Source organism: Diospyros lotus, chromosome 12, assembly GCF_014633365.1.
Source record: "Diospyros lotus cultivar Yz01 chromosome 12, ASM1463336v1, whole genome shotgun sequence".
Lineage (NCBI taxonomy): Eukaryota > Viridiplantae > Streptophyta > Magnoliopsida > Ericales > Ebenaceae > Diospyros > Diospyros lotus.
Window position 1 is genome coordinate 487,954 of NC_068349.1, and position 20,462 is coordinate 508,415.

General features: G+C 37.3%; 1 protein-coding gene across 5 annotated transcripts; it reads right to left on the reverse strand.

Annotated features, from left to right (window-relative positions):
- Positions 1-1,155: 1,155 nt before the first annotated feature.
- On the reverse strand, positions 1,156-19,646 carry LOC127814187 (uncharacterized). Of its 5 annotated transcripts, XM_052355512.1 has the most exons (8): positions 19,435-19,646; positions 18,016-18,194; positions 11,921-12,086; positions 5,982-6,241; positions 5,798-5,855; positions 3,717-3,829; positions 2,234-2,481; positions 1,156-1,430 (listed from the first exon to the last, which is right to left on the reverse strand). In XM_052355512.1, exons 4-7 carry the CDS (start codon positions 6,216-6,218, stop codon positions 2,239-2,241), a joined length of 651 nt encoding a protein of 216 aa, XP_052211472.1. In that variant the 5' UTR covers positions 6,219-6,241; positions 11,921-12,086; positions 18,016-18,194; positions 19,435-19,646; the 3' UTR covers positions 1,156-1,430; positions 2,234-2,238. The 5 variants fall into 5 exon arrangements, with proteins under 5 accessions (XP_052211472.1, XP_052211473.1, XP_052211470.1 ...); XM_052355513.1 differs by lacking the exon at positions 18,016-18,194 and having other exon boundaries at positions 3,747-3,829; XM_052355510.1 differs by lacking the exon at positions 18,016-18,194.
- Between the last annotated feature and the right edge of the window lie 816 nt (positions 19,647-20,462).

Genomic DNA, 20,462 nt, shown 5'->3' on the forward strand with positions numbered 1-20,462 from the left:
TTTCACTTTTTACATTGGCAATGCAGAGGTGGAAAAAGAAGGAAAATCAAAAGAATGAAGAGAAACTCAATGCATTCATAGGGAAGAGTAAAGATTACAATAACATAGAAATAGGAAAATATATTAAATGTAAAATGGTTTTGTACACTGATAATGTAGACTTCTTTTTTTAAAAAAAAAAATTATATACGCTTTTTTTAATTTTTAAAGGTTTGAAAAAGACAAATGTTACAAAAACAACTTAAATATATTTATTGCTGATAGAACCACGTAACAGCAAACATAATGGCAAAAATAACTTTGCGTTCAAAGACAATTTATAGATCTTTTCGTCTCTCTCGTAAGTCAACAATACATACAAGTTATATTAAATATGCAAAATGGAAAGATTTAGCTGAGCAGCTTCTATATGTAGGGCTCCAAAATCAACACAACACTACAATTTCAAACCAATCAGTTGTCGAATGAAATGAAAAACATAACTCAGCAGTGATCAGTGAGCTGAGCTGTGCCGTGCCGTGCCGTGTCACACCTACACGGCTACACCCACACCCACGCCCTCTTGGAATAAATCCTTTTTTATCCTCCATCCCATATTACCACCTCAACTATCACTTTTGTCACCAATTCACAAGTTATTTTTGTCCTTTAAAAGTTTTAATAATTTAAGATTTAAAAAAAAGTACAGAAAAGATAAAACTCAAATTTGGTCACAAAAAAAGGTGAATTTTTTTAGGGGGGGGGGAACTAAACTTACATCTAAATAAAAAGAAGCGAAAATAAAAATTATGTGGAAATAAAAAACCCACCCATCCTTGGCTTAAGTTTTCCATTTTCTTGGGTGCCCACATGATGAGCAAGTTATACCACTATGCGATGCCGACTAAATGAATTCTAACTTCTCCTATCAGTCAGTCAGTCAAGAGCGTCCAGAGCTTATGTTGCACGGACATTCTTATAAAAAATAAGTATAAATAGGGTCTGAAATAAAAATAAGAAACGTTTCAGAAATGGAGAAACGACTCTTATGAAGTGTTTCCGTGCAACATAGCCCAGATCTCATGCTCTGGCTGCTGGTCAACAGTGAGGAGCTACTTATTCATAAGAAAGACTAACAATTAATACCTAGGCTTCTAAAATTACTTGCAAAAACTATTTTCCTTTAGTAGCTTAGAGCCAATAACCATATCTTTGCTTTACGATTAGGAGGTACTGGTATAGTATTTGGATATAGAAGTAACTTAGAAGAACAACAACAAACAAAATCCAACAGACTGAAATTCAATAGTTTGATAAGAAAAAAAACAACCCACCAAAGACGGATAAACATACAGTTGCATGACCCGAAAATAAAAGTCATGGCTTGGATGGATGCCAGCCACCGTTCCCATTCTCTCCTCGTCTTGCAATGCAACCCCGGATGCATCTTCCTGATTGACACAAGAAACACAGAGACCCATTGGCAAATGCAAAATATTTGGAAACATGGAAATATATACTATACTGGCAAGAAAAATACATAGCTACAGTGAAGTAGAAACAACAGGTTACAGACACAGCCCCCGAAGAAATCAAAAGAAAAAAATAAATGCACACATACAATGTTTAAAACCCACTGGCCCCAAACAATCTATCATCGTTGAATGAGAAACATAATAATTCCAAAGGTCGCAACACTCTGCGACAAATGTACTTTTTTTTTTCCCCCAAGAAGATATCATTAAGGTGAAAAAATTGTAAAATTGAAAATGGAATTCTTACAGTCAACTTGCGGAACCTGTATACTTACTTTTATCCTATCAATCCTTCAAAGAATAATTAAACTAGATAGGTACATTTCTTTAACGACATAAATGCACTGAAAATGATTCATACAACAAGATACACCATATCTGCAAAGCTGATGTTTTGAACTGACCAAATTCCATATTTTCACAAATAATTTCTAAAGCAAATGGCTCAACAAAAAAAAAAAAAAAACTCTAAAATTCCATCCATGCTACTCCACAAGCCTTTTATATGCATATATTACCCCTTTATCACAATGGACCTCCAAAAGATTCTTCTTGTGTAATGAAGTAACTCCTAAGAATACTAAATTGTTGCCGATTCAGAAATTCTCTCCTTTTCATCAGATCAAAAGCCGCTTCTAGAAAACCCTCTCCCAATCATTATTTCAGTCTAGTTACAAAACAAAAAGATCAGCATGAAAAGAAGGCGTTTAAGACCACACCTCGTTCAATTGGCAGCAGGAAGGTAGACCCTGATGGTATCTTTCATGGTGACTTTTCTTCGACAGGTAGGACATTTACCCTGAGCAGCTATTGCAGACTTGAGGCATGACTTGCAGAAAATGTGACCACACTTAGTTGACATCTCCTCAACAAATTGGCCCATGCATACTGGACAGCTAAAGGTTGGTTCCTTTGGTGGTGGAGGCGGCAGTGAAGAAGGTTCCATGCTCTCAACATTCTTGTTCTTCTATTTTCATATAAAGACAATATCTTAATTACAAAACACAATAACCAGCCATGTTAATGGGTTGTACCCAATAAATGGCTTCAGTGAACTACTCATCAAAAGAATGAATTTTTTTTTAGTGCAGCTGAGAAGGGATGTCTTTCACTTGTAAAAAGTCTAGCAGAAAAAGCAGACCTAAAAATGTAAATTAAAACCATAATGAACAGTATTACCATCCTTACTTCTCCATTGGTATTAATTGTGAAGTCTAAGATCAGGTGGGATGAGAAAAGAAGGCCGCCCTAGAGTATGCGAAGAATCATTACTTGCAACAAAGTCCTAGAGTCTTAGCTAAGTATCATGCAATTTTCCATTCAGTAGGAATGGTAAATAAATTTAGTAGACCATCAGTCAAATGAATAGAAAAGGCTACCTTAAATAATGCCTATGTTATATGGACTCTTATAAATTTACGAAGGGGAACCATACTAGACACTTGAGAAGTGCAATAAAATATAGGAAATGTACCTGGCATGGTTACTAGAATGTTAAAATAGGATGAGCATACAATCATTAGATGAGTTTAGGGTATGCTTGCTTGGTGAGATAAATGGAGGAATGGATATTTACCCCCACCCTCAACCATTTGTTGTTCCTCACTTGGTGTAAACATGTAATTCAAACAAATTACTAAAAAACCAAAATTACTCGGCAAAAAAAAAAAAAAATAGAAAACAGAATTGGGGTACTACCATAATACAAGAGGGGGGGGGGGGGGGGGGGTGTTCAATATCAGCAATCCACACCTATATATTTTCTCCATTTCATTTATTTCATGAATCCCAACGCTTATCCCAATCCAAACAAACATGGGACAAATAGTGCTCTCAAATTTAATCCCATTGGATTCCTATTTCATCAGCTATCCTTAGATATAACAAAATCCCATAAATCTTAAATGGCAAACAAACATAAGCTTAATGAATACCTGCGACTAACATCCATAACTAAGTACATAGACTACTTACAAAAACCATTTTCTACTTGTTTTCTCCTCTGTACCACTTCATCTGCCATTTGTTCTTACAACATTAAGGCAGCAGTGACATATTCAAAGGCAATTGTTTAGAGGTGAGAAGGGACATATTTTATCTTTCTTTGCCTCTCCAAAGAAAGATATAAACCAATCTATGAGACATATTTTCAAGTAACACTAAAAAAATTATACACCAGCCTAAACAAATATCAATTATTACCATGGGGATGTCATACTCTTCCAGACTTACGTAGAGGTCACAGTTTATGATTATTTGGCTTGAAGAAACTCTCCTCCGCTTGTTCCGATTACTAGTACCAACCTCCCTTTCTTCTGCAATAATCCATACAAATAAGAAAGAAATTAAGAGAAGGAAAAGAAGGAATGCCAATTAGATACTTTACAAAGTCAGGCAATTACATCAATAAAAAATATAACAATGTTACTGCATAAATTATGTCAGAAATACCCAGAGAGAGAGAGAGAGAGACCAAGGTTGGACTTGAAGCACGCTGCCAAGGGAATTACTCATCGTTGAAACCTAATCCTAGGGTTTCTGCGAATTTTCCCAGAAGTGGACCATCTTTTTTAAATATTTATAAAGGGGCACTAAAATATTTTGTTTCCTAGTTTTTGTTCATATACTTACATATTGAATATCACTAAAAATGCCCCTAAAACAATTTTTGGATGCTATCACAATATGCACAAATCCGATTCATGTTCGGGATGAAATAGGTCTAACACCTACACAAAGCTACATCTAACAGTTAATCCCTCACACCCATAAAACATAATTTCCACTATCAAAATACCCTAATTCGCAATCAATAATGCCCAAATCCACCAACAAAGAAACCAGGATGGTAGCATATGGTTGCAAATAGAAAGGACCGAGAGGGGAAAAAAAAAAGTTCAATAAAATTATACAAATATTTAACATTAAAAGATTCTTACACTAAAAGGGTTTATCAATAGAGGGAGAGGGTGACACAATTTGGAGGTCCATTTCAAGTTGTTATAGTGAGAAAATTTTGAAAATAAGACCAGCAAGAATTGGAGATTCCTTCTTTCCTCAAAAGGAGGGGGGCACCAAGACTCACAAAGTTGGCTTTCTTTGTGAAGTTGGCATCACCAAGCAAGATCACCATCGGTTATTTGAAGATGATTTTGGTTGGTGGTGCATAAGTGAACATGAAAGATCTTATTTTAACTTGAAAAAGAGTGCCAATTAGTAAAAAGAAAAAAAAACTCAAGCTGGATCTTCTATGAATTTGTGGGGGGCACTGTTGTGACACCAATGGTGACAATACAGCCAGAGTACTTTAAGGTCAAGGGAGTCAACCTATGGAAAAAGAGGCACGCATAAATAGACATCAGAGTATGTCAAAAACAACATGTGACATATCAACACTTCCAATTGATAAGAAAGCTCTTACTCTTCTATGTAGTTGGTTCAAGTGGATCAAACTTCTCCTCAAATCAATTTTTGAATTTTGTAGATTTTCTTCATTGATATGATGGATAAAGAACAAAGGTTTCTTTTAATCCTCCTCTTTCATACATGGGTCATACACCCTTGGGGTGTCTTTAGTATAATTACCTATCACCTATCACCTATCACCCAAATTAAGGGCTCCACAATGGCATATACCCTTTTCAAACCAAAAGCAGGGGGCCAACAAAGAAAGGAACAATCAACAATATTGTTGTCAACATACTGCAGTCAGACAGAGTACTGATCCAAATAGACCAACCATACAGTGAAAAGAGTACAGGCAAAGTACACAATGCCTTCTTGAAGGAAAGAAAAAAATCCAAATTTACATTTTCCTTTCAAGCATGAACCAATCCCAATGGGTTGCTCTCATAGCATGTTTACCATTTGTCTCAGGTATCTGACTAAGCAGCTGCCTCCTTATATTGTAAAGGATGTATCTAAACAAAAGTTGATAGATTCAGGTGTATATGGCAGAGCTGGCATGACATAAGTTTTAAAATCAAACTAAGGTCCCAAAAGGAACTTAATTATCCAGCTGACAGAAAATTGACCCAAGATGAAACGAATCTTTCAACCATAAGAGCATGGAAAAAAATGAACATTCAATAATATGCTAAAAAATGAATATTCAATAATATGCTAGCAAATAGTAAAAAGGAAACAGGATGGTATAGAGCATGTAGTACAAAAATGTTCAGGACATGCTTGATGCATATCACAAACATCAAGAAGTGTGACACAGAGTGTTAAACAGCAAGTAAACATGCAAAGCATAGGCAGTAAGAAAAAGCATGAATTACCTGAATCTAAATCAACTACAAGAGTGTTTTGACGGTTCCTCCTAGAATTGTTTTTAGCCTGAAGAGAGATTAAAAGCAATAATGGTAAGGAGTTGCTAAAATTTGGTAGAACCATATTTGATCCATACAAATATAAATGTCATGACACAAAAGAAGATTTTAGATAATAATAAAAAAAATATACTTCTGCAAATGCCCTGGCGGAGGATATTACAACATCATCATCAAACGAATCTACATCAATTGGTAGGGGTAGCACAGAACCTCCTTGTTGTCCAGCTTGCACATTCTGAGAATTGGTATGACCCGAATTGCCTTCCTGATCCGGGTTCCCTGCAGGTTCCATATTGAGGTCTAAATCTAGTGCCACCTTCCTCCTCCTTGGGTTCCTTACATACTCTCTAAGTCCTACCAGGCTCATGTTCCTCACACTCTCAAGCAACCCTGATCATGCAAAAGGAGACTCTTTTATTACCAGTACATACAATATGCAGTCTTAGCTTTCATAATCCTGAATTTTCAATCAGAATTCATTTAGTTTCAAACCAAATCTAGACATAGTACCATATAGAACATTTTTTCTGCCTAAATGCTACCTTTCCAGTTTTCACTGAACAAAGAATGTTATCTTACCAGGGGAAAAAACACAAGTGGTGTCACTAAGGATATTGTTGAAGATTGTCTGAGTTAGTGATAGGATTTTGTGCAGTTGTTTATATGTGGTTAAATGGTTAGTTGATAGGCGTTGGGCCTCAAATGTAATTAGTTCAAAGTTTGAGGGTCAAACTGTAAATATCAATTATGTGCCTAGGAAATTTCACTGTTGTCTATAAATAGGGCAGTGAGGGCTAGGGGTTAAGAGGCCGCATGTTCTCTTTTTGTTTTTCATGAGAGCTTTGAGAGTGGAAGGCTATATGTGTGTGTAAGTAGTCTTTGTACATTCTTGGGAGAGGTTTGTATCGTGAGAGAGAAAGAGGGGAGTTGCTGTACTGATCATCTATCAAATAAAGAGGCTGTGCTCGGGTTTGAAGACTAGATGTAGGGCTGATTCAAGTCGGCCTGAACTAGGATAATCTTTGTCTCCTTGTATGGTTTGATGTTTTCATTTCTTGTTCTGTTCTTGCGTTAAATTTATGTTCTTTAGTATATGGTTGTGTTGTGGTATGTTGGTCGGGTGAGCTGTGAGTGTGTTGTGAGTTGTTTGAGTGGTTTCTTGGGTGATTTAAAGGCTGCCAGTGTTCCCAATTTCTAACAATTTGGTATCAGAGCCGGGTCTCTCATCAAGATCCATCAAGAACTTAGAATTTCACCCCATACTCGCAGGAATGGCTTCTATAGCCTTTGCCGCACGGTATGATGTGAAGAAGCTTGATGGCCAAAACGTTTTTGGCCTATGGAGGATGAAGATGAGAGCTTTATTGGGGAATCTTGGACTGGAGGAAGCCCTAGAGGCTGGAAAGCCTATGCCTGAAAACCCTATCTGAAGTCCAAAAAAAGGAAATCAGGGATAGGAGGATAGAAACCATCAAAGAGTTTTTTAACACCCTTGTTCTAAGTCTAGAAGATAAAAGTCTTGCGGGAGGTGTCAAAGAAGACAACTGCGAAGGATCTTTGGGATAGACTAGAGACACTTTACATGTTTAGAACCCTGTCCAAGCAGCTGTACTAAAGATTTTCAACACAAGGTAGAGTCCCAAAATCTGCCATAGAAGCCTTGGCAGTGATCTCTAGAACAGGAAGAAGAGACCCTAGGTTTAAAGGTAGGTCTCGGTCTAAGTCTAGGAATGGCAAGAAAGTGATTAAATGCTTTCATTGCCATGAAGAAGGGCATATGAAGAAGAATTGCCCAAACAGGAAGAAAGAATCCCAAGAAAGAACTAGCCCTGAATGTTCAAACACCATGTGTGGTTTTGGCTATGAGAGTGCGGATGTCCTATAGTCTTTCTAGGTATGCAGTAAAAATAGTATAGGTCCTAGGGTTAGGGTGTAATTCTCATAGGAAATGGGTATTTAGCCCATAGAGACATGGTGGAGGGGGAAATGGTTTGTCTAGGCATCAAACTAAGGCCCAGATAATTGGAGATATGAGAATAGAAAGCATGGTGGAGCCGTTCCAGAATATTAGAAGCTGTAAAATATGTCCCTGATTTAATAGAAAGCCTAATGTCCTTAGGAATAATTAGATAGTGAGAATTGGAGTCCTAAGAAGTTGCAAGGATCTCTTAGAGAGATGGTAGCAACCCTCAAGAATGGAGGTTATGTGGTGCATGCTTGCATTTATATGTGGATAAGCTGCAGCCACTAAAGGATAGCCTATGATAAGGTTAGGCTGTGTCATTTGTTGAGGATGGCTCACAATGGTGAGCAAGGACTAGGAAAGGTATCTAAGGCTAGGGATATCAGGGGAAGGGAAAATTTGCAGGTGTATAGGAATAGAATCCATGTAGTTTTGGCAAGGTCTCCAAAGGTAGAAGTCTCCAAAATTAGTAAATCCCATTAGAAATCAGTTTCTAGGATGTTTTGGGAACCTATCTAAGCCTTGTCTCATGGTGGAACTGGGTGAAGTGAACCTAGTGGTGATGATGTGTCCCTAAGGAATTCCCAAGCGTATATGAGCTTGCTGGAATTTAGGAAGCTTGCTGGAAATTGCTTCTGGTGCGGAAGGTTAGGTGTAGTAGAGTTGTGGAATAGGTATGCCTAGGTTTCCTAAAGCTAGGGTTCTTACCTATGAGGGAAAACTCTACTAATAGGACATGGAATTAGTTGATTCCAAGGCCAAGAGATGGAATTTGGAATGCTGGCCAGCAAGGAGAATCCTTTGGGATGTCCTAAACTAACCTATGAACCAGGGTATAACAATAGGGAAATCTGGAAAATGGTTTGATCAGATTCATTGTGTAAGCTTGGGCTAGATTGTGAGAGGGAGGAATCTAGTATAGCTTTGGCTCTTGCATTGAGGGTCCTTGTGAACAGTGAGGGGAAAAGGGTGTGTGCAAGGGTTGTCTTGTATGGTGAAGCCCATGGTTGATCAAAATCTGGATTAAGCAAGGAAAGGGAAGGAGAATCATCTTGTAGGTAATGAGCAAGGGAATAGAAGGTCTAGCATTGCCTAGGATGGGTAAAAGATAGAACCACAAGTAATCTACCAGTGAGGTATGGAATGTTGGGTTTGAAGGATGCTTAGGCTCAGGTTTGAGTGCTAAGGAGCAGGCTGGAAAATAGAACCTCTTATATAAGAAGAGGTGATGCACTCTTGTCCAAATGGATGGCATGGAGCCATGTAAATTTGGGGAAAAATGAAGCTTGGACTTTTAAGTGGTATATCCCTTAGGTTAAAGGGGTGGAGTGCTGTGAAATGGCTATTTGAGAATTAAGGAGGTGCTGGAAATGGGGATAAGTCTAGAACAAAAAAAAAAGGCTAGACATGGCCATTTGGTTATAGCAGCACATGAAGGCTTAATTTGGGTCAAATAAGTGTTCTAATCAGCCATTATCCATGAGAAAATTAAGGGAATATTGATCCTATAGAGTAGCCCAAAGGAATAGAGGTTAGGGGGAAAGGTAAGCAAGGTTGATTGCTTAGAAGGTCTCTCTAGGGATGATGGTAATTCTGGGTGAAGGTATAAGGAATCTGATCCCTTTAGGATAAGTCCAAGGGTTGAATTTTGAGTGCATGGAAAGCTGTATTTCAATGGTATGCCTAGGGAAATGTAAGGCAGCTTCATCGGTATTTGTTCATGAAGGATTCTCAAGGTATAGCTGAGTGTCAAGATCAGTTTTGAGAGTGAAGAATAAAGGGAGAAGCTGGAAATTCTCAGGCATAGAGGTTGGAATAGGATTTGGACAGCTTAAGGCAGCCTAGGTTACCCAATCTTAAGCATATCTTGGTTCCCTGGTAGATAGTTAGAGGAGAGTCAAAGGAAAGATGAGAAGCCTTTTGAGTTGAAACAAACATGAGAAGAAAGGCAGTGGTAAAGCCTAAAGGCCGATTTTGGGAGATAGGAGGAAGCCTAGTAAAGCTAAGGCCAATCCGGATAAGGTTCACTGTGTTGTGATGCTGTATAAATGTTTGGACACTTTGGATTAATGAGTAACATCATGTATTGATTTGGTTTATGGTGGAGTGTGCCTAGCTGGAAATTATGCATTTAGGGTGTACATGTTGCATTTTGTATGCAGCAGGAACCCTAAAATATAGTCTAGGTAGGAGGAGTTGAAACAGCCAATGGGCAGTCCAATTGGCTTAGTCCTTAGTCCCACCATGGAATATATCAATCATATTGATGTTAGGAATGCATTCATTAGGAAGACCCTTGAGGAGGTAGATAATTCTAATGAGAGTTGCAGGTTTAGTTAAGTGTAACTGAAAGTATTGTCCTAGGTGATCCATTGGTGAAATTTACAGCATTGTTTTTGATTTTCTTAATGTTTGTTGATTGATTTGATGATCTGGTTATCATGCGGGAAACCAAAGGAAGAGCAAGCTAAAAAGTCTTTGATGGATGAAGATGGAAGGTATCCCACTCAAGACAATGGTGGAGATTTGTTGAAGATTGTCTGAGTTAGTGATAGTATTTTGTGCAGTTGTTTATATGCGGTTAAATGGTTAGTTGATAGGCGTTGGGCCTCAAGTGTAATTAGTTCAAAGTTTGAGGGATCAAACTGTAAATATCAATTATGTGCCTAGGAAATTTCACTGTTGTCTATAAATAGGGCAGTGAGGGCTAGGGGTTAAGAGGCAGCATGTTCTCTTTCTGTTTTTCATGAGAGCTTTGAGAGTGGAAGGCTATATGTGTGTGTAAGTAGTCTTTGTACATTCTTGGGAGAGGCTTGTATCGTGAGAGAGAAAGAGGGGAGTTGCTGTACTGATCATCTATCAAATAAAGAGGCTGTGCTCAAGTTTGAAGGCTGGATGTAGAGCTGATTTAAGTCGGCCAGAACCAGGATAATCTTTGTCTCCTTGTGTGGTTTGATGTTTTCATTTCTTGTTCTGTTCTTGCGTTAAATTTCTGTTCTTTAGTATATGGTTGTGTTGTGATATGTTGGTCGGGTGAGCTGTGAGTGTGTTGTGAGGTGTTTGAGTGGTTTCTTGGGTGATTTAAAGGCTGCCAGTGTTCCCAATTTCTAACAGATATGTTTCTAAATAGAAATTTCTGCCCTAGCAATCGTTATGTTAAATAAGATTAATAATTAACAAATTAAACACGAGATGCATGAACAAATGTGTGCATGCCTTGAAGTTTTCTAGTTGTCAACATATTATCAATAGTACTAAGGTCACAATAAAGATCACCATCACGGTGCAATGGTATCAAGAGTGATGGTCAATGAGTTGGAGCAATTGATGCTTGTCATACAGTAACTTGCAAGCTTCTAAGAAAAACACGCATTTTTACAGCTAAGTTCTTGATACATTGATGTTTTTAGTGGCTACTTCATGGATCTCAAACAGGGGTGACAGTTAGTCAAGTTGGGTCAAGCTGAGCTGAATCGACTCAATCAAAATCTAGTAGGCTCGTAGCTCTGCTTGAGCTTGACTCAACTAAAATTTGTGAGCCATTCAACTCAATTTGAGCCAAAATGAACCAAGTTGGGTCAAGTAGTTGTGGGGAATGTTGGTCACATCCGTGGTGGCATCGACCAAGAATAGGTTGGAGTCACTGCAGCCTGTAGGGGGTTTGGTCAAGGAAGAGTTTTGGATGAAAGGGACTCAATTTTACATAAAAGAAAAGAGGAATTAGCATTTACACAACGAAAACGAACAGTGGTGCAATCAATCAAGATATAGAACATTCACAGAAAGAAAAATAACAAAACCCCCAAGGAGATACATTAAGACAACCAAGAGCCAGAAAGGAACCCAAATCTGAAAACAAAACCCTCATTCATGTAAGTTAGACAAATTGGGAAAACCCCCAAATCAATCAAGACCAAGAACATCCAGAATAAGAAAAAGAACAAAATCCCCAAGGAGTAAGAATCAATTGATGAGAGACAGGAAGGAACCCAAATTAGGTAATAAAACCCCTATTTCATCAAAACTGAATCATATAATAAAAAAAAAACCTAAAAATCTCAAAACCAAACACAATGTAAAAATCAAATCCTCAATTGCAAACATACCTGGGAAGTACCAACAATCTCATAACTGAACATAACATAGGCGACAACACAGAAATCACAAGCCTCAACCTCAAACCTATTGTTAGGTCTCTTCAAAATCGCAACATATAAGAGAGAGAGAGAGAGTCTTCTAAATCCCAAATGAAGAGCAAGCGGCTAATATGTTCTGTGGTAATACAATAGAATAGAATAGTTTAGAATTATATGTAATATGTTAAAATTTAATATAATAGCAGTATTAATAATTTCATATATATGATATTAAACGAGCCATATTATTCAGTTCATTTGGTTCATGAAACCAACTTATTGGGTTAATTAACTAGTTGAGTCATGAATATCTCATGGGCTGGCTTGGCTCATTCGAATAACTAGGTAAATCAGTCTCCATTTGAGTTTTAGTGTAATTCATGGCTTCTCCACAAATCTCATGATATCAAAGCCAAAAATAGTTCAAAATAATTATATTCTTGATTTTTTTCATTATTTTTAATGTCAAAACTTGCATATAAGAATGGCAATATTCTAATGCCAACCAAAAATGGATATATCAAACTTCCCACATTTTGCAATTCCTCAATGATGAGACTCCACTAATAAGAAACAACCATTTGTTAAAGTCATAATAAATAAAAAAATACAATTGAAAAAAAAATTATTCCTTTACAAAAAGTGAATGGGTGAAAAAGGCGAACAAAATGAGATTAAAAGGTTCTTATGAGTTACTTGTCAAATACACATGCTATATATGACAGGACATAACATTCGTTCACAATCCAGCCACTAGTAGCAAATGCCTTCACCGATATTGTAGAAGAAAACTGAAAACTTGGTATATATTTCTCTTACACTTCGCAAGGAATGGTTATAATATATATAAGCGAAAAAAACCAATCAAATCCCTATAACTAAAGAAAAAAGAAAGAATCTTAATTACATCAATTACTAATTTATATCAATTAATAAATCACAACAATTAAGATTGATTATAATCAATCCCATAGATTGTGGGATAATTGGGATTGATAATCAATCCCATAAATTGAGGAATCAATCAATCAACACTCTCCCTCAAATTGGTGAATGAATATCAATAATTCTCAACTTGCCTATAAGTTCCTCAAATCTCTTGATAGGTAGTCTCTTTGTTAACACATCAGCAATTTGATTTTCTGAGATAACAAAGGGTATACAAACTTCCTCAGCTTCCAACTTTTCTTTAATGAAATGTCTATCAATCTCAACATGCTTGATTTGGTCATTTTGCACAGGGTTATGTGCAATACTAATAGCTTACTGATTATCACAAAACAACTTCATTGGTCCATAGCTAGAGATTTTTAGGTCTTCCAACACTATTTTTAGCCACAATAATTCACACAAGCCAAGTGTCATTTCCCTAAATTCAACTTCTGTACTAGATTGAGCCACTACACCCTGTTTTTTACTCCTCCAAGATATCAAGTTGCCTCCAAGAAAGACACAATACCCTGTAGTTGACCTCCTATCTACCAGTGAGCCCCCATAGTTAGCATCTGTATACCCTGCAACTTCTAATTCCTTTCTTGATCTGAATAACAAACCTTTCCCTAGAGTTACCTTTAGATAGTACAATATTCTCTTCCCTACTTGCATATGTTCCTCAGTTAGATTATGCATAAACTAGCTCACCAAGCTGACAACAAATGCAATGTCAGGCCTGGTGTGAGATAGGTAAATCAAACGGCCTACCAACCTTTGATACCTTCCTCTTTCTACCACCAAACCATTAGCATTTCCTAGCTTCAGATTAGGCTTTGAGGGAGTACTTGCTGACCTACCACCTAGCATCCTTGTTTCCTCCAGCAATTCCCTGATATACTTTCTTTGAGAAAGAAAAATGCCAACACTAGAGTAGGCTACTTCAATTCCCAAGAAGTACCTAAACTTACCAAGATCTTTGATATCAAATTCCCGGGCAAAATCTTTCTTTAGCTATTGTTGCTCATCAAAGTCATCCCCGGTGACAATAATGTCATCAACATATACAAGCAATGCTGTTAGGCTACCCTGCTTCGAATGCTTAATAAATATGGTGTGATCTCCCCTACTCTGCCTCGAGATCACTATGTAAAAAGCATTTTTTACATCTAATTGCATCAATTTCTAACCAAAACAGCTAGCTAAGGATAGAAGAATCCTTACAGTGGTCATCTTTGCCACAAGTGCAAACGTTTCCAAGTAGTCAATGTTGTAGGTTTGAGCATACCCATTTGCTACCAACCTAACTTTATATCTTTCCAAAGTACCATCTGCATTGTACTTTACATTAAATATTCATCTACAACTCACAGGCTGCACTCCTTTTGGTTTAGGCACCATTTCCCAAGTCTAATTTTTCTCTAAGACCCTCGTTTCCTCTTGCATAACATGTACCCAATTCTAATGTTGGATTCTGCAATGCCTCTTCTACAGACTTAGGAACGACTATAGAATTAAGGGAAGACAAAAAGCTCTTGTGTTTTGGTGACAAACGATGGTAAGAAATAAAATTGGCTACAGAATGTTGTGTACAACTCCTAATTCCTTTCCTAACAGCAATGGGCAAGTCCAAATCAGTGTGTATAGGGTCAAAATAAATAGGAGACTAAGTTGATTCCATACCTGACATTTGGGGCGAAGCTAGTCCTTGCATAGCACATGGATTACGCTAACCCTTCTTCTTGTAAACATGAGGTAATCCTTTGAACCTTACAGGAGATATCACTGGATTTGGTATAGGGTTAGGATAATTACAACATGTTGGAGAATCTAGTGTAGGAGAGATAGGTTGAGGGGAAGAAGAAGTTGTAGTGTCAAGAATAGGTTGTGACTGATGTACAGGAGAAGGTAGCAGCCCCATTAAGTCATCCAAACTTGGCAGCAAAATCTGGTCACCACTCATACTCTCCCCCTGGTGACCAGAAGGAAAAGGGCAGAAAAATGACTGGTTCTCCGCAAAAGTGACATCCTTAGAGAAAAACTTTCGTGTGGAAGGATGGTAACATTTATATCCCTTTTTAGTAGGAGAATAGCCTAGAAAAACACATCGAAGTGCCCTAGGATCAAATTTGTCCCTTTGTTGTTTAGACACATGAACAAAAGCTACACACCCAAACACTTTAAGGGGAAGAGGAGTATGAAGACCGAGTTCTAGGAAGTGGGATGTGAGACACTGAAAAGGGCTAAGATGACCTAGCACCCTAGAAGGAACCCTATTGATAAGATATGTGGCAGTTAACACTACCTCACCCCAAAAGGATTTAGGCACAGAATGTTAGTGTAAGAGAGCCCTAGTGACATTTAGGAGATGTCTCATCTTTCTTTCAGCAACTCCATTTTGTTGAGGGGTGTCAACACAAGAAGATTCATGAATAATCCCCTTTTGTTGGAAAAAATGATTTAAATGATAGTTAAAGTAGTTCCTTGCATTATCAGTTCTATACCTTTTAATTGACACTCCAAATTGGGTGAAAATCATGTTATGAAATGATGGGAGGATGTTACTAAGGGCTGCTTTATCTTTCAATAAATAAACCCATATCATCATAGTACAATCATCAACAAAAGAGACAAACCACTTAGCCCCAGAATAGTTAGGAATTTTAGAATGTCCCCACTCATTAGAATGCACCAAAGAGAAGGGAAACAAGGATAGTTTATTACTGATAGCATAGGGAACTCTATGATGTTTAGACAATTCACACACCTCACAATGTAATTCATTAATATTCAAACCAGAAAACAAACTTGGAAACATTGTTTTTAATAAAGGGAAAGGAGGATGTCCTAGTCTAAGATGCTGAAGCCATACATTATTGAGTAGAGGTTGATTGGGAAGAGCAGGCTAGAGTGGGCTGATCTCCTGCAAGTAATTCAGAGGCCTTTTGGAAGTAGTACAGCCCTTTATGTGCTTTAGCAACACCAATCTTCCTCCCCATGGCCAGATCTTGAAACACATAGTCATGAGGAGAAAAGGTTACACAACAATTAAGATATTGGGTAAGTTTGTGCACTGAAAGAAGATTGGTAGATAGGTTAGGCACATAGAGCACATGCTGTATTTGAAAATCAGGATTTAAACACACTTTTCCTTGCCCAATTATAGGAACAGATTGGCCATTAGCAACTGTATTTTTTCTGGAGCTATTTATGAATTCATAGGTCTCAGAAGTTTTTAGGTTAGGTGTCATATGGTCAATAACTCCAGAATCCAATATCCATAGTTCATTCCTAGTAGTTTTAGAGGCAATTGAGATTTCAGAATTAAAGCACATACCTACTTGAACTAGAGAACATGATTCCCCTTGGAAAGTTTTAAGGAAGGTTTTCAACTTACTCATCTCCTCTGCATTTAACTCCCCCAAGTCTGAGATGACAGTAGGCTCACTCTTTTCAGCAGATTCTTCTGCTTCTTTAGCTGACAGGTAAACTCTTGTGGAGTTCTTAGATGGCAGGTTCTTGAATCCCCCCATTTTGCTCAATATGGCCTTCTTATCATGCAGTTTGAAGCATGTCTCTCTCGTGTGTCTTGGCTTCTTGCAATAGGAACACCATACTCCCTCTTTGTTTTGTTTAGGAACAGTTTGATCCTTTCCTTGAAATGTTTTTGGCCATGCACCCTGCATCTTATTAGAAATCATAGCAGGACCTTCCAAATGATGGTCATAAACATGGTTGTCCTCCTATGTTTCTCACTTCAAACTATAAAATAGACTTCATTCAAAGATGGCATTTTTTCACGACTAAGGACCTGTGCCCTGACCTGATCAAATTCAAGATTAAGACCAGCCAAAAATTCTACTATTCTATCTCTTGCTAACATAGAGGTTAGAATAATAGCATCTTCACTACATACCATCTTGATACCTTGATAATGGTTTAACTCAAGCCAAAAATCATTCATCCTATTATAGTAATCAGTCACAGGCAAGGATCCTTGTTTTGTGCTACTAATTTTAGTCTTAATTTCATAAATAACTGAGGCATCTTGTACCTTTGAGTAAATCCTCTTGACAGTCTCCCAAATGTCCTTAATTGTAGAGAGGAACGAGTAGTTTTTGCTCGCCTCTGGTTGCATCGAACTCCATAGCTATGATATCAACATTGAGTCGTCTACATCCCAAGCAGCAAACGTAGGATCCGTAGCCTTAGGGGTTGGTCCAAAGAGGTGAGAAATCTTCCCTCTAACCCTTCAAAAAGGTTCTTACTAGTTGGGACCATTGAAGGTAGTTACCTCCATCCAACCGCTATGAATAGTGCATACTGGGTAGCTCACCAGAAGAAGAACTTCCGATTGATGGCTCTATTGGTATCACTTCCCTTGTTGACATGGGAGAAGCAATTTCTAAGATCTCAGACATTGTATGGAATGATGAAAAGAAAAGATGAAGTGAGAAGCAATCGGATTATAGTAGCAATGAAGGCTAGAAGAGAATGAGTCTTCTTTAGGCACCAATCGACTCTAATACCATGTAAAAGAAAACTGAAAACTTGGTATATATTTCTCTTACACTTCACAAGGAATAGAGATAATATATATAGGAGAAAGAAACCAATCAAATCCCTATAACTAAGGAAAAAAGAAGGAATCCTAATTACATCAATCAATCAATCAATCCCAACAATTAAGATTAATTATAATCAATCCCATAGATTGTGGGATAATTGGGATTGATAATCAATCCCATAAATTGAGGAATCAATCAACAAGAATCAATCAATCAACAGATATGCATAACCTAACCCTGTTCGTCACACCATTTGGATGTTTATAAAGATTTCTAATCAACGTTTTGTAACTTAAAACATGTTTTACAAATGATGTAGTAATTTCTGTAGATTAAGCCAACAAAATCAGAGAATACCATAGGCGCACTATGTACTTGGAGACAGTACCATAATTAGATAGTTAAAACTATTTATATCTTGGTAAACATGTGTGGTTACAGTCCTAAAATAAATAATAAAGCTTGCTTGCAAAAGGCTAGCACATTCCATAACTTAAGACACACTTAAAAACATTCATTCTTAAATAGTTCGTGCACTAAAACCCATAAAGAATGGCAGGAACAAACTTGACAAGTTCGGCTCCCATTATCATCATCAATGTCATAAGCTTGCACATGTAGATAATGAACTAATTGCACCCAATTTTCACATCCATGACACTCCACTGGTACTTGCAGATGCTGATAAGCATGAGCAAGGGAAATGGTGATGGAAACAATCTGCTTCTTTTATATAAGCCAAAAATCTGCCACTTCAATAAATAGGCACTAAATGAGAAAACATCAGCTAGATGACACCTTTTGGAACTGTAGAACTGTAGAGCAGTATAGTAAAAAATTCATGGGCTTAGAGATGGAAACAACAGCGGCCCAAGTATCAGAAGTTGGATAACCGTAATGACAATTCCTGCTACATAATAGCCATTGAAACCTTGATCGGCAATTGGTGGTTACAGCTCTTCAGCAGCCATTACAATTGTTGAGAGTAAAAAATGATAATATAAAAGATAAAATTAACCTTATATCTACCAGCTTAAGCTTTTAAATGAGAGATAATTAACAATTCAATGTGGTATCAGAGTAGACAAAGGTTTTGAGTTCAAACTTAAAACACCCGTTGTACATTGAAGCCCGGCCACATGTGAGGGGACATGTTGAGAGTAAAACCAATAATATAAAAGATAAAATTAACCCTCTATATACTAGCTTAAACTTTTAAATGAGATGGTGATTAACAATTCAACAACAATGAATATAACCATAAATTCTATTCTGACCAAACACGTGACTTCTCTGTGGCAAGGGAGATTACTGAAATAACATGATTCTTAAACAGTATCATCAGATGTGTATAACCATCGGTTTGTCTGAACGTAGAGAAGCAAATTAAATAACTATCTTTAGACACCTCTAAGTTCCAAACCCCAGTCTTATGTAACAATGCCATAAATTGTAAACGTGATCAAATTGTAACATTAGATTTTCAAAACATTACTACAATCCGCAGTTTACATTCTAACCCTACGCGATGATAAATGAAATTTAACCAGACTCACATTATTAAGACAATACTAAAAAACAATTTTCAGAGAATTTTTCGCCTTTCAACCTCTAAATAACATGATCATGTCATCAAATTTCAAGATTGTCTTAGTTCTCGTAATGTTTTTGGGACAATGACGACGTACATTCGAAGAAAGAAAAAGGGAAATCAGAATCAGAATTAAAACAAGATTCATCAGTAGTATGAACTTCCAAATTCCAAAAAATAAACAAAATCAGATTATTTTAACACATAAAACAAAAGAAATACTAGAGAACAAACACGTATCAACTGATGAATTACGCAACACAGAAAGAGTCAAAAAGATAAACATCAGAAGTAGATTCAACAACCAAAACAGAGATGATGGAGAATTAGAGCTCCGCACGACAAAGAGAGCAATAATTCCTAAATTTCAAAGCCGCATTAGCAGAAGATCGTACCGCGATTTCGATGTTTTCCAGATGAAAAGAACCTGAGCTGGCCCAACGACGAGGAGGCGAAGAAGAGAACCCCTGGGCGGCCTTCCTCCCTAGGGCTTCTCTCTAAAGACGGAAGCGCGGTGTGTGTGTGTGTGTGTGTGAGAGAGAGAGAGAGAGAGAGCAGGGAAAGAGAGAGAGGGGGGGTGGGGGAAGAGGACTTTCAGTTGTCTTGGTGCTTAGTGACGAAGAGTAGTCGGCGAGGCCCCAGACAGGAGCCACGTCTCCCCAAGTGGGTCCCACTGACGCACACGAATCCACCGTCCATCTCTATACCGTGTTCGCCATCTTCATATGAACACGAGTGCGATTTTGTTCACCCACTTAACGGTAGTGAACGTAACCCCGTTAGTTTTCTAACGGGGGGACTAAAGCGATGAAACTCTCTTAAGAAATTTATCCCCTCTTTCTCTTCCCCTCTCTCAGTCTTCCTCATGCTCTACTTGTCTTCCTCTCGTCACCATCACCTTCTCTTTTGAGGTCGATCACTGTTACTCGACTCTCATTGTCTTGCCTTTTGCACGTTAATCATCAAAATAAAAAGATATAGCGACAATTAGTATACAAAAGACGAGACAACGAGAATATGATGACAATAAGAATAAGAGAAAATGAAAGAGAAAAATAAAAGATGAGTTTCTTGAACAGAGAGAAACCTCATATTAAAAATTAACGAAAGTTATGTTCACCTTATTAAACAAGGGTGAACAGAATTACACTCTACGAACACTCACTCTCATTTTCTTGTAGTTTATAATTTATATTTATTTTTTATAAATAATTATAAATGTCCATGTCTAATAAAAAAATCAATTTTCTTTTAAGAATTCGTTGAACTGGATCAACTAACTTAGATTTTTTATGTTTTTGTTTTATTTTTAAATTATAGAAGATAAAATAATTTAAAATTTTAAAAGGGATTAATGTCAATGCCTTGAATTATTTTTTTTTTATTTTGAAAAATTCAAGGGATTCCCACAACACATTCAATC

Excerpts from the sequence above, each read along its gene's own strand:
- LOC127814187 (XM_052355510.1), bottom strand. The coding sequence starts at position 6,218 with ATGAGCCTGGTAGGACTTAGAGAGTATGTAAGGAACCCAAGGAGGAGG. Across the intron at positions 3,830-5,797 it reads TGTAGTTGATTTAGATTCAG|AAGAAAGGGAGGTTGGTACT; the intron begins GTAATTCATGCT and ends GGATTATTGCAG. Across the intron at positions 2,482-3,716 it reads AAGAGTATGACATCCCCATG|AAGAACAAGAATGTTGAGAG; the intron begins GTAATAATTGAT and ends ATATGAAAATAG.